This window comes from Nyctereutes procyonoides, unplaced genomic scaffold (genome assembly GCF_905146905.1).
Source record: "Nyctereutes procyonoides isolate TBG_1078 unplaced genomic scaffold, NYPRO_anot_genome, whole genome shotgun sequence".
Classification (NCBI taxonomy): domain Eukaryota; kingdom Metazoa; phylum Chordata; class Mammalia; order Carnivora; family Canidae; genus Nyctereutes; species Nyctereutes procyonoides.
Genome location: NW_026575024.1, coordinates 25,697,042 through 25,711,371, shown reverse-complemented (window position 1 = coordinate 25,711,371; position 14,330 = coordinate 25,697,042). Strand labels below are relative to the sequence as shown.

Below are 14,330 nucleotides of genomic sequence, written 5' to 3'. Positions count from 1 at the left end.
TATCCAGACTATTCAAAGAATTCTTGCACATCGACCATAAAAAGACAAATAACCCAATTAAAAATGGGCAAAAGGGGCAGCCCCGGTGGCGTAGCGGTTTAGTGCTGCCTGCAGCCTGAGGTGTGATCCTGGAGACCTAGGATCGAGTCCCGCATCGGGCTTCCTGCATGGAGCCTGCTTCTCCCTCTGCCTGTGTCTCTGCCTCTTTCTCGCTCTCTCTGAATGAATAAATAAACAAATCTTTAAAAAAAATGGGCAAAGGATCTACATAGACATTTCTTCAAGAAGATATGCAAATCCCAATAAGTATATGAAAAGATGCTGAACATCACTAGACATTAGGGAAATTCATATCAAAACCATAATGAGATCCCATGAGTGTGAACTCATTAGAATGTTTGTAGATAATAAATGTTGGCTAAGATGTGGGTAAATTGGAACTCTCGTACATTGCTGGTAAGGACACGGTGCTACAGCCGCTTTGGAAAACAGTTTAACAGTTAAAGTTAAACATAGAGTTACTGCATACCCAGCAATTTCACCTCTAAACATACAACCAAGAGAAATGAAGATATGTCCACACAAAATCTTATATACAGATGCTTATAGCAGCATTCATTGGAATAGCCAAGAAGTGAAAGCTACCACATGTTCACAATGGATGAATGGAATAAAGTAATGAAGTACTGATACAGGCTACAACATGATATACCTTGAAAACATGCTAAGTGAAAGAAGCCAGTCACAAAAGACCGCATATTGTCTGATACCATTTACACCAACCGTGGGGTGATGAAATCGTGTAAAATTGATCATGGTGGTGGTTGCAAACTCTATGAATATACTAAAAACCACTGAAGTGAGCACTCTAAGTGGGTAAATTGTATGTGACTTATATTGCAATAAAGCTGTGTTTAAAAGCTGTAAAAATGATAGAGCACTTTTTCCCCCTACAAATCTTTTTGTTGTTGTTGTTTGTAGTTCTTTATCTGCATGTCTGGTAACTTGTCTCATGGAAATAGTATGTAAAACAACATAAATCTTTCCAAGGCCTTTAATGTGTACTGCAAAACTGCACTCCAGGAAGCTTATAGAGTTTTGCACTTCTAATATTTTGCTTTATCCTTGCCAGGATAAAATATTTATTATTAGCAGTATTCATCTGAGTGGGGGTTCCTGGGGTTGATAGAATGCCTTGCTTATAGAAGGCATTAAATAAATAAAGATTTGAAGTGAAAAAAACTTTTGGTTGATTTTTAGATGCAAATTATTTCCTTTGATTTTAATGAAGATATCTTTGCTTATTAGTGATGTTGACATCTTATTTTATTGGCCATGTATAGTTTTGTGAATGATCTCTTCATGTCCTCTGCCTATTTTTCTTTTGTCATAACTATCTTTTGTAAGTAATGTATGATCACTTTAAAACATATTTAAAATATTAACTTAAATTATCATATGTATTGCCGATATTTCCCCCCAACAGGTCATTTGCCTTTTAATTTTATTTATGACTATTTTGAAATTGCAACTTTATTTTGTGTCAATTTTTCTTCCCATTGTGGTATTTCCAGTTTCTCTCACTTTCTTATTAAGAGGTAAGCTAAATGTTCATTCACATTTTCTTTTAGATGTTTTACATTTCATTAAAAAGAATTCTTTGACCCTTTTAGTGTTTCTTTAGTTGTTTTTTTTTAAGTAAAATTTTTTTTATACTGGAGGGTATTATGCTGAATGAAATAAGTCAATCAGAGAAGGACAAAAATTATATGGTCTCATTCATTTGGGGAATATAAAAAATAGTGAAAGGGAATAAAGGGGAAAGGAGAGAAAATGAGTGGGAAATATCAGAGAGGGAGACAGAACATGAGAGACTTCTAACTCTGGGAAATGAACAAGGGGTAGTGGAAAGGGAGGTGGGCGGGGGGTGTGGGTGACTGGGTGACGGGCACTGAGAGGGGCACTTAATGGGATGAGCACTGGGTGTTATGGTATGTGTTGGCAAATTGAACTCCAATATAAAAATAAATAAATAAATAGATAAATAAATAAATAAATTAATTAATTAAATTTAAAAAAAGGAGGCTCCATGCCCAACATGGGGCTCGAACTCCAGACCCTGAAATCAAGAGTCACATGCTCTGCCAAATGAGCCAGCCAGGCGCCCTAGTGTTTCTTTATTTTTAAGAAACACAATGATTTAAGTTTCTCTTGATAGTTTATCAGATATTCCAGCACTGTTTATGAGTCATCTCTCTATTACCACAGGTTTTCCTGCCACTCTTACATACCAATGTTTTTTATATAAATGTCTGTTGGTTTCCAAGCTTTTTTTCTATTATCTCCCATTGCTCTGTTTAAAGTTGTTATATTGTTTCTTAACATACTTGAGTATGGTAAAATACAACTCCCTTCAATACTGTTTTATTTAAAATAGTCCTGGTTATTTTTACTCATTTTCCAGTTAAGTAGAGTTCATCCTTTCATAGTGTAATGTGATCTATCTATCACTCCCTTGCTCACCCTGTTCTATTCCCAGTGCCCAGCTGAATAACTTTAGAAGAAGACCTGGTTCTTGTCCTAGCCTCACCACTTTCTAGCTATGTGGCTTTGGGCTCACTTTTCTCGTCTGTGAAATGGTGAGACTCATACACATCCCATAAGGTTGTTATGATGTTCAAATGGAATAATCTGTATAGATGCAGTTGGTAAACAACATAGCAATAAACAAATGCTTTTTAAAAAATGATTATACCAAAGGAGCCAGTGAGTGCCAGAGAAGTGCCAGGACTTACTTAAGTTAATGTGGGAACATGTCTAGAACTAGAACCTTCCAGAAGGCTCTGCTGCCTCCAGTCCTGGGTGCCCTCTGATGAACCTGTGTCTTGGTGTAAGTAGTTCTCCTATGCTGTCCCCTGTAGGTCGTGGCTGGCCAGACCATTTCCCTGGTTCCCCCCAAGCTTCTGAATGCCTGGAAGGGCCATTTGGATAGTGTGGCAGACATCCTGTATGTGGATAGCTTCCAGCTGATTATCAGTGCTGGCCACGACTGTGACGTCAAGGCTTGGAAACTCTCCGGTGACACCATTGGTATGGGTCCTGCTGAAGCTCAGCCATGACACATGGCCCATCATGGCCCTGTCCCTGTTAGAACATAAGCTGGCATAAACATTATATCTTGTGGGGTAGGGTTTCAGGCCACAGCTACTTTCTTTGCTCAAATAGTATCACAGGATGTGAGTCTTTCCAATTTTCCATTCAATAGTCTGTCCATTTATCCATCAACTGTCTCTCCACCCACTCACGTACCCAAAATCATTTGCCTGTGTATATTTTTGCAAATCCTATATCTGAGGAGGCACACTCATTTTTTCTTTTCAAAAATAAACTTGCTTGTTGAGTTATAACGTACATAAAGAAAAGCACACAAACCGAAAGGGTTCAGCTTGGTGAGTTTTCAGAAAGTAATCATATACCCATATAGCCATCATATAAATAGCATCTTATGTGTTCTTACACTTAGTACTTGCATGGCCTATCTTGGCGATCCGCCGGCCAGCAGCCTTCATTGTACTGCCACCATGTACCCTGTGGAGACCTGACGGAAGGATTGGTGGGTAGCTGCAGACTTGCCCTGTGGCTGGAACATCCTGTATTACAATCTGTCATGTCATGTAAGGCGGTTAAAAGTTCATGAAGGACTCATCTGGTTTCTCCTCTTCATGGAGGGTTCATACTCCTCTCATTATTCTGTCAGGGTTGAAAGCAGCCTTGGTCTCTTGTCTCTTATCAAAGGCTTATTCCTTTCTGAATTTTCACTTAGGTTTCCTTGCATTTTCAGCTCTTCAAAAACTTATTGACTATTTTTAAATTAGTCCTGTTCTATGATGAAATTCCTCATTTTATACTTTATGTTCTTGAACATTTTGATCAAAGTTATTTTAAAATTTTGATATTTCTAACATCTGGTTCACTTCTGGGTCTGTTTCTATTGCCTATCATTTCTTTTGGTTCCAAACATGACAGAGTAACGAGGACTGGATTTACATTCCCATTTTTTAAAAAGATTTTATTTATTCATGAGAGACACAGAGAGGCAGAGACATAGGAAGAGGGAGAAGCAGGCTCCCTCTGGGGAGTCCGATGTGGGACTTGATCCCAGGGCCCCGGGGATCACGACTTGAGCCAAAGGCAGATGCTCAACCACTAAGCCACCCAGGTGCCCCTATGTTCCCACTTAAGACAACTAAAAGCACTAACAAAATATATGTAACAGTTTCCAGACAACAGATACTAGGCAGCAAAGAATAGCAATCCCTGAGGTATAATTTACAACATAATATATTAATATATACTCTATATATACCATACACATATAATTATATATAATATATACTGTGTATAAGTACATTTGTAATATTATAAATTATATATAATATAGTAGAAATAGATATAATCTATAATGTATATAAATATTATGATTATATTTCATAATATGTTACAAAAGGTAGAAGAAAATGTAGCATGTTAAAGAGAGAACTGAATATATGTAAAAAGACCCAAATAAATTAGAAATTAAAAACAATAATATCTGAGATAAAAATACACTAGATAGGATTAATAGCAGATTAGATACTACAGAAGAAAAGAGTAGTGACTATGAAGACATAGTAATAGAAACAGAAAAAAAGACCATGTACACTGACATTTTAAGTATATGACATGATGATTTGGTATATGCATACATTGTGAAATGATTGCCACAATCAAGATAATTAATATGTCTATCACCTTACATAAGTCACTGGTTTGTTTGTTTGTTTTTTGGTGGTGAGAATGCTTAATATCTACTCTCTCAGCAAATTTCAAGTATGAAATATAGTATTGTTAACTGTAGTCACCATGCTGTACATTAGATTCCCCAGAACTTAATTCATCTTATAATTGAAAGTTTGTACCCTTTGCCAACATGACTTTTCAACCTATCTCCATCCTTATATTTAAATGTGGCTCCTTTGAACGACATTGTATTGAGTCTTATTTTTTTCATCTTGACAATCTTTGCCTTTTAATTGGATATTTAGTCCATTCAAATATTAATGAAATTACTTATACAGTTGAAGTCTGTCATCTTGATATTTGTTTTCTGTTCTTTGTTCCTTTATTCCTCCTTTTCTGCCTTCTTTTGGATTAGTCAAATATTTAGAACAATTATCTTGTTTAATTCCTCTATTTGCTTTTTAACTGTATGTTTTGATATTATTCTTTAGTGGTTATCCTAGAGATTGTAATATGCACTCCTTATCTGATGCTTGTGCAAGAATCTTACTTTCTTCTTCCCACTGTTTGTGCTATTGCTAGGATATATTTTACTTCTACATGTGTTATGTATTCCCACAAGTCATTTTTGTTAATGTTACTGTAAGCAGCCTGTTTCTGTTTTGTATTTACCCATATTTACCATTTTTCTGATGCTCTTCATTCCTTCCTGAAATACTAGGGTTCTTTTTTTTTTAAGATTTTATTCATTTATTCATGAGAGACAGAGAGAGAGAGAGAGAGAGAGGTGCAGAGACACAGGCAGAGGGAATAGCAGGCTGCATGCAGGGAGCCCGATGTGGGACTCGATCTCAGGTCCCCAGGATCACGCCCTGGACCAAAGGCAGCGCTAAACCACTGAGCCACCCAGGATGCCTGAAATACTAGGGTTCTATCTGCAATCATTTTCCTTCAGTCTGAAGAACTTCCTTTATTTTTTCTTATAGAGTGGGTCTGCTAGTGATTAATTCTTTAAAAAAATATTTATTTTGAAAGAGAGAGAGAGAATAAGGGCAGAGGGAGAGAGAGAATCTTGAGCAAACTCCCTGCTGAGTGTGGAGCCCGATGTGAGACTCAATCCCATGACCCTGAGATCATGACTTGAGCCAAAATCAAGAGCTGGACACTTGAGGTGCCTGGGTGGCTTAGCTGATTGAGTGATCAACTCCTGGTTTTGGCTCAGATTATTATCTCAGGGTCCTGGTACCAAGCCCCATGTGGGGCTCAGTGCTCAGTGCAGAGTCTGCTTGTCCTTCCCCCTCCCCCTCTGCTCCTTCCCTTGCTCACATTCTCTCTCTTAAATAAATAAATAAATAAAATCTTTAAAAAAAGTCAATTGCTTAACTGACTAAGCCACCCAGGCATCCCTGATAGTGATTAATTCTTTAAGCTTTTATTTACCTGAAAACATCTTTATTTTGCCCTATAATGTTAAGATTATTTTATTGAGCATAGAATTATCAGCTTGAGGCTTATTTTCCTTCAGTATTTAAAAAAAAAGATTTTCACATCATGTCTGACTTCTTTGTTTTCTCTTGAAAAGTCAAGTGTAAGATGATACTTTTTTTTTTTTAAAGAGAGAGTGTGAGTGGGGTTGAGGGGCAGAGGGAGAGAGGAGACAGGAGAATCTCAAGCAGACTCCATTCTGAGTGCAGAGCCCGTCACGGTGCTTGATCTCCTGAGATCATGACCTGAGTTGAAATCAAGAGTCTATGGTTTAGCCAGCTGAGTCACCAGACACCCCATAAGTTGATACTTTGAAGGTAATTTTTCTTTTTTCTCTGACTGCTTTTGGTTTTCAGCAGTTAGGCTATGATGTGCCTTAGTGTGGTTTTATTCCTGCTTAGAGTTCACTGATCTTTTTCAACCTGCGGGTTGGTATTTTTCATTAGTTTTGAAAAGTTGTCAAACATTATCTATTCAGTAGTGCTTTTGCCCATTCTCTCTCCTCCCATTGTGAGGTTCTAATTACATGTATGTTAGATCATTTGACTCTGTCCCCTATATCTCTCTATTCTATTCTCTCCATGTTATTTTTTTTTCAATTTCTGCATTCCAGTTTGGATATTTTCTGCTGACCTGCCTTCCAATTCATTAATCCTGTTTTCTTCTCTATGCAGCTGGCTATTAAATCCATTCAGTTAATTCTTAATTTTGTATTTTTTTTTTTTAGTTCTCAACTACCCATTTGGTTCTTTCCTATAGAACCCAATTCATTGTTGAAATTCTCCTTCTTTTCCTTCATTTTGTTCATATTTTCCTTTATTTTATTAAACTTTTTACAATAGTTATTTTAAGATGTATCTACCATTTCCAATGTCAGAATTATCTATAGTCTGATTCTAATGCTTATTTCTTCCTTTTATTATTGGTTATATTTTCCTGTCTTTTTACATATCATATGCATAAAAAGATCCACTCTGGGGTGCCTGGTGGCTCTGTTAATTAAGTGTCTGCCTTCAGCTCAGGTCATGATTCCGGGTCCTGGGTTGGAGCCCTGTGTTGGGCTCCTTGCTCAGTGAGGAGTCTGCTTCTCCCTCTCCCTTTACCTGCTGCTCCATCTGCTTGTGTTCTCTCTCTCTCTCTGTCAAATAAATAAAATCTTTAAAAATTTTAAAATAAAAGATCCACCCCTCCAAAACCCCCCAAAACAAAAACAACCCCCCCAACCAAAACCAAAACCAAAACTAAAACCAAATCCAAAACTAAATCCAAGACTTGTCTAGAGTTTGTATAAAAGAACTACAGAGACTAAAATTGGTCTGATTTTCTTCCAGTTTATGTGCTCATTCCTGTGTACAGGGCTGTTCATCTCATTGCAGTCAAGAGCTGAACTGGGTTGGGTCTAGACTGAAGCATTAGGTAGAGAGACTCAGCTTGCTTCTGTCTTCCATTGTGAAATCTGTCTCAAGGGCAAGGTCTGTGAAAGGCTTCTTCCTTGGGGGATCCCTAGGTGGCTCAGCAGTTTAGCGCCTGCCTTCCGCCCAGGGCGTGACCCTGGAGTCCCGGGATTGAGTCCCACGTTGGGCTCCCTGCATGGAGCCTGCTTCTCCCTCTGCCTGTGTCTCTGCCTCTCTCTCTCTCTCTCTCTCTCTCTCGTGTCTCAAATAAATAAATAAATAAATAAATAAATAAATAATATATTATTTTTTTAAAGTCTTCTTCCTCTTTGTCTCCCAACAATCTCATTCTGTCTAGCTCAACTTCCAGGCCCTCAGCTCTCCCAGGGCTTAGTAAATGTCCTGTGGAAAACACAGCTATGCATGTGGAACTCCACTAGCTTGATCCATCCTGCCAGCCAGAATGGCTGTCAGAAGCTCTTATGGTTTCTTTTTCTTCCAGTAGCTTCTCTCTGCCTAAGCAGAGCCTGATGCTCACCCAGCCTGTGCCCAGAGTCAGAGAATGCTCCCAGAGAAGGAAGCAGCTCTCAATTTTAGTTCTTCTAAGAAGGAATCTTTTCTTTCTGTAATTTCAGTTCATCTTCTCCTTTTTCGCTTCTACAGCTCTCCAATTACTTTTTAAAATGGGATTTTTTTTACTATATATATCTTTTAATTTTTTAAAAAATTCTGCAGCAGGAGAATGGCCTACTCCTTGCTCTACCCTACCCCAAAGCAGGACTCATGTTTCTCTACTCACCCTACCTGCTTTCTCTTCCAGCCCCGTTCCTCCCCAGTGCCACCCCAATCTCACAGCTGATGGACACCTGATCATTTTGTGTCATTGCTACTTTATACATGAGCTATATAAGCCCACCTGAGGATCTCTTAGTCATCACCACAGCACTCTTTCCATCTCAGCCTACATGTGGGGCAGGATTCATTGGCCTGAGCTCCAAGCATTTTTCTAGGGTTAGTGTCTGGTTCTTTCAGGTATTTGTAGAGTAGTCAGCATAATGCCTGGCATGTGGTAAGCATCATGAGGTGCAGGCCAAGGGTAAAGGGTTGCTAGCTGACTCTTGAGGGTGGAGGGTACAGGGAAGAAGGTTCAGAGGAGGGGAGGTAGACTGGTTCTTGTTACTGAGCTGGATCTGATTAAATCACAGGGACATTTGGCGTGAGTGTTTGGAAAAGGTTGCAGGATATTCAGATGGTTGGTGATCTTGCACTGAGAAAAAGCTCAGAGGAGGAGGCTGACTCTATAGATGCTGCCCAGAAGGCCTTCCGTCCAGAGCTGCAGTGAGTTATCACAGCCTACCTGGTCTTTGCTGGCTCAAGGAGGGGGGGATGTTGCAAGCCTCTCTAGGTCCTGGGAAGCCTCATCTGGCTTGGGTAGTGCTGGGCATCTTTGGAGAGGGCCTTCAGAAGGCCAGAGGCTTGGGACCTGCAGGAAACTTGACTGTACAGGTGGCAGTGGTGGCCTAGTGGAGCCCAGTTCAGCTGGAAGTTTGAGTGGTACAAACCAGCAGAAAATATACAAATGCAAGCCCTTAGATGATCCCCTGCCCCAGAGCCAGGTTCAGATTAGCCAGGGCTGGCTTCCCTGTGGAGACCATTTCTATGTGGCTAGAGGTCCCTGGTAGGAGAGTGCCCAGGGTCCTGGTCCTGAACAGATGCTTGTCCATTTTCCTGATTCATGGGGAAGTCAGGCTGCTCACTACCTCTTTCCTCTACAAGTTCCTTTCCTCCCACATTCCACTCTTATTCCTGACCAAGTCTCAGATAATTTGAGGTCATTCCAAAAAAAATTTTATTGAGGTCTTGCTGACTGCCAGACTCCGTGCTAGGTTATAGAGATTCAAAGCATGCAGACACAGGTCCTGCCTCAGAGAACTTACGGCCCTCTTGTGGAGATGGATGTGTGAACTCGTGGCTGCCATTTTATGTGACAACTGATGGGACCATTAAAAGCAGGAAAGGCTTAAAGGACAGTCACCTCCTTGGGTGGATCAAGTGAAAAAAAGTTCATAGGAGAAGAGATTTTGGAGTTGGGTTTTGATATGCAAATAGGAGTTTTCTGGGCACTTATGGTCCTTGTGGCTCCACTCTTGTCAAGGCATACATCTTTACAGTCCTGTGTGGGGTTCACAAATGAGGCAGGGACAGGGGTTCCCTGGGAGGGAGAGGATGTTTAAATATTCCACAAGGGAAAAAAATATTCCACAAGGGGAGGCCCAGGTAAGATCAAGATCGGGTGTCAGGCCTCCATGGGGAAGAGCAGAGGGAGGTAGGAAAGGTCACAGGACTTGTTGGGGGTCAGTTTAATCTGGACTTTGCTAACATTCACTGGACACTTGTTTAATGGTGGGTCCTGGGCAGTATGGCCTCAGGGGAGGGATAAAGTTGAGAGAGGGTCGGGCCCAGAAGGGAGAAACCCTCTTGGGCTCCATGGGAAGGCCACCCCATTTTGTGGTGCAAGGGCATCTTATGAAGGAAAGCCCCTCACATCAGGGAGGAGCGGGCTCTTGCCGAGGCCCTGGTGTACCAGCGGCGGGAGCAGGTGGCACTCATGGCTCTCCTGAATGGGAAGGCAGACGCAGAGGCTGAGGCTTGGGGTAAGCTGCAGAGGATAACCCAGACGTCCCCATGGGCTGGAGAGCACTACTCAGAAGACGTTGAGCACAGCTGGCTCGAGTGGGAGTCCAAGGGCAAGCAGGTGAGGCTGCGTGGGGGGCCCAGGGGCATAGAGGGGCCTGCAGCTGTCTGCCCGAGGCTTCATGCTTGCTGCGACTCCTGCAGGTGAGCAAAATCGTGGGAGGAGCATACAAGCCCAAGGACCGGTCTCGGAGTCCCGGAGTCCTGTCCACCAATGTGCAGTATGGCTGGATGAAGCACCAGGTGAGGCGGGGTGGTGCTGGCTCCCTGAGATGCTGGGGCTGGAGGCTGGGGAGCCCATCTCCATCAACAGCCACCCTTGTGCCCTCAGGGCCCCCTGGCGGGGGTCAAGGGAGCATCAGTCCTTTGACCGAATTCTGGGGCCCTAGGCAGTTCTGGGATGAAGCTGGTCTGGCTGGTTTGTTTGCACGGCCGTGGTTAAGGCCATGGACACAGGTTTTGTCTTTGAGGACACACCTCACTGGGCCATGGGAGGAGGTTCTCTGTGGGCCTGGTGCTTCTGATAGACTTCAAAGAATTTCCCAGAGTCTGCGGCTATTCCTTGGGCTGTTTGTCTTCATACTGTGGGCTGCTCCAGAGTGGACACAGGGTCTCATGGTGCCATGTAAGAAATGGAGGGAATGGAAGGGGGCTCTGCTTGGGGAAAGAAAAAGAGAGCCGGAGATTGTGCAGAACAGCTTTGAGCCCAAGCCTGCCTCTCCCTTGGGCAGACTCTGGCCTTTTGCAGAGGCATCTGCCATAGGGGGCATTTATGAGAGCTTTCTCCCTCTGCGGAGAGCACTTGAAGTGAGAGCACCCCTCTGTCCGAGGATGGGAGCACTCCTCCCTCTTAGAAATAGGCCTCAAAATGCAGCCTGGTGAGTGCCCGGGAGAGATGGGGGCCCCCCTCGGGTCCAGCTTGAGGCCTCATTCTGAGATAGGGGCAGTCCCATGCTGACCACAAAGTGTTGTTGGAGAGGGGCTGGATGCCAGGCCTGGCACACAGTGGCTTGCAGCTCCAGTGGGCTGTGGTTATTGGTGAAAACCATGGTACTCTGGAGACTTCTTTTATACAGGAAGACCCCAGGGCCCCTCCTCCTGTGAGCCTGCTCTTGGTCCTGGGTGAACCCCTGAACTCCCCTGCTCTATTCCCCACAGATTTCACCTCAGATCTACCAAAGCCTACACTTCAACCAGCTGTCACCCACCCACACACCTGACTTCCTGGTGCACAATATCCTAGGGCATCACGGCCAGCACATCTACCTGGTGACCCACAATAGCCAAAAGGACCTGGATCCTGAAGAGACCAACTCGTCTACTGCCTCTGTCTCCCCCAGCGACACCCTCACCCCGAAAGCCTCAGGCTCCGGGTTCCTGGAGTCCGCCTTGCCCACCTCCCCGTACCTCCAGCCTCCTGGTATGTCCCAGCCATCCAGGTATGTCACGCAGAGGTCGGCGTCCCCCATGCCTGTTGCCTCATCTATCAAACTGCTCTCAAGACCTCTGAAGGCCGCCCTTTCATCCTCCATGAAGAAGAGCCACCGCGTCAGGTTCTGAGGTGGCCTGGCCTCTCTCCAGTCCTGCAGCACAACGCCCAGGCCCACGGGGATCCTGTCTGTCCCTGGCTTATTACAAATGCTGCCAGACCCACAGGCTATAGCCTTTCTCCTATGGACCTCCTTCTTCACCAGAGCCCCAGAGAAGAAAATAAATATTTGCTGATATCTGAGTCCCATAGGCCAGGAGGTTGGGTTTTGTGTCCCTTGCCTCCTTGGATACCAGGCTGTGTCTGAGATTGAGCCATGTTCCCCTCAATGGGGCCCCGGCTGGATGCAGGGGAGAGTCCCCTCACCCAGGACACCTGGTGCAGCTGTCTGGCAGTGAAGCACAGGCCCAGGGCCTCGAAGATTCCTTGGTGATGTGGATGTGGCTGGTGGGTGGTGCCGCTGGGATGAGCTGTTTGCTTCTGAAACTTGGTTCAGCCTCATAGCTGGAGTGAGACCCAGCAGCCATCTAAGCTGGTAGCGGCTGTGTGTCTCCTGCCCTGCTGTGTGCCTGTCCTCCTCTGCCATCAGGCACTCAATAGAGGAAATCCAGAATTTACAGACTGTTCTGCCCCTCATGCAAGGGAGACTCAGAACCATGGTGGAGGGCACTTCGGCTTGGCCCTGCCACTGGCACTCTGGACCTGGGTTCTCCAGAGCCAAAGCCTCTTGATCCTTCCACTATGTGCTGCTCTGGGCAGTGTCTTGGGTGTAGAACTCAGGGTGGCGAGGGCAGTGGTAAAAGCAGTGGCCCAGAGATGGAGAGAGAGGCGTGGGGATGGGATGTTGCAATTACCAGGGCTCAGGGGATTTTCTTAAAGGCCTCTGTGGAGCCCTTGCCTGGAGGGAGATTCAGGTCCCCTTTAGGACCTGAGATTCTGCATTCGGGGCCATCTGGCTGGACACTGGGGGTCAGGACAGGTCAACCTCGGGAAGCTTCCTTCTGACTCTGTGTGAGGCCTCCCTTCCCCTTGAGGACCTGGCCCCGTTACAGCAACATTTTCCTGCCTCTGCCCACACATTTTGGTTTAGGCGCATGGTAGGTACCCAAGAAAGTCTGAGTCCTACCTTCTACTCCAGCAGCAGCTAACCATGGGGATCTGTCTCTGCCGAGGGAGCCTGCAGGTGGCCCCTCTGACTGGCAGGCACCCCTGGCGCAGAATCCCAGGCCCAGAAGGCACCGCCACGGTGATGTGAGCCACCCTTTGTCTCTCCTACTGCTCACACTGGCCCCTCCTGGCCAGAGCCCTAGATGGGGTATGGGACTGATTATCCTGGAGCATCAAGGTCAGAAGGAGCTTAGAACCCAGCTGGGGAACTGGAGGTCAGTGTCACACAGAGTTGGTGAGTGGGTAAGCTGGGTTGGTGGCCTGGGGTCCTGTCTCCTGGTCACTTGTGCTTGCCTGAGCCCCATAGCATCCCCCTCCCCTCCCCAGGCCCAGGCGCCGGCACAGCCACCCCAGTCTCTTCTCTGCCTGCTATCTGCCTTCTGCATCAATGGCCTTAAAAAAAAAAAAAACAAAAAAAACCTTATATTTAGCTCTCTTCTGATTCTAAAAGTAGAACAGGCCGAGTACAGAAAAATCAAGAAAATACCGAAAAGCATAAAAGCCAATAAAAACCATCTGGATTCCACCTCCCAGAGATCAGTTTGGTGTATTTTCCTCTAGATGGTTTCCTGTCTTTGCACACACATGTGCTGACCTCACATACACATGCACTCACGCCCTCGAGTCCCTCACACTCATTCACTCCTCATACTCTCACACCCACACAGCCCATGACCTCGGCGTCCAAGCTTTGAATGCAGCCTTCCTCACGTGATGGGCAAGTGACCCTTCCTGCTGTTCCCCATGGCCCCCCCAGTGATTGCTGCGTCCAGCCCCTCCCTGGTTCACCTTCTGCAGGATGGAGGGCCGCTGCCAAAGCCGCTGTTGACGGGAGCAGGATGGCACAGAAAGAGGCTGAGGAGTCATGCCCCCCCACTGGCAGACTGAGGGTGGATGTCCCCCCCCAGGAGATGGGGCACAAGGGCACGGGGGTGGGGAAGTGTGGGGACAGCCTTGTTCTCAGAGAAGAGCCATCACTGACCTTGTTTCTGTCATCACTTCCCTATTTCACGCTTGTTCAACACTTGCTGAACGCCCACTGCGTGCCAGGCACCGCCCTGGCCACTGGGAACCCGAGAATGAGGAACACGCAGCCTTCGCCTACTGGGGACACAGGCCGCTCCTCGTAGTGTGAGTGCATCTCCTCCCTGGTTTATCCTACAGCGTATCTTACTGAGCACAAGCATCGGGCATCCAGGGGGAGGCAGGTGGAGCTCATGGGACAGTGTGCAGATGCAGTGTGGACTGGAGAAGCCATCTGAAGTGGCTTCCTGGACAAGGGGGCCTTTAGCCCAGAGCCAGCCAGGACCTTTGTGTTTGCT

The 14,330-nt window shown here is 45.0% G+C and overlaps 1 protein-coding gene across 1 annotated transcript in view; it reads left to right on the top strand.

Annotated features, from left to right (window-relative positions):
* The window catches only part of EFCAB8 (EF-hand calcium binding domain 8), a 64,596-nt gene extending 52,684 nt beyond the window's left edge, over positions 1-11,912 (top strand). Inside the window, exons 22-26 of the mRNA XM_055344524.1 lie at positions 2,922-3,090; positions 8,864-8,996; positions 10,209-10,413; positions 10,497-10,595; positions 11,511-11,912. Coding sequence (XP_055200499.1) covers positions 2,922-3,090; positions 8,864-8,996; positions 10,209-10,413; positions 10,497-10,595; positions 11,511-11,912 — 1,008 coding nt within the window. The remainder of the gene's footprint in view (positions 1-2,921; positions 3,091-8,863; positions 8,997-10,208; positions 10,414-10,496; positions 10,596-11,510) is intronic.
* Positions 11,913-14,330: the final 2,418 nt, after the last annotated feature.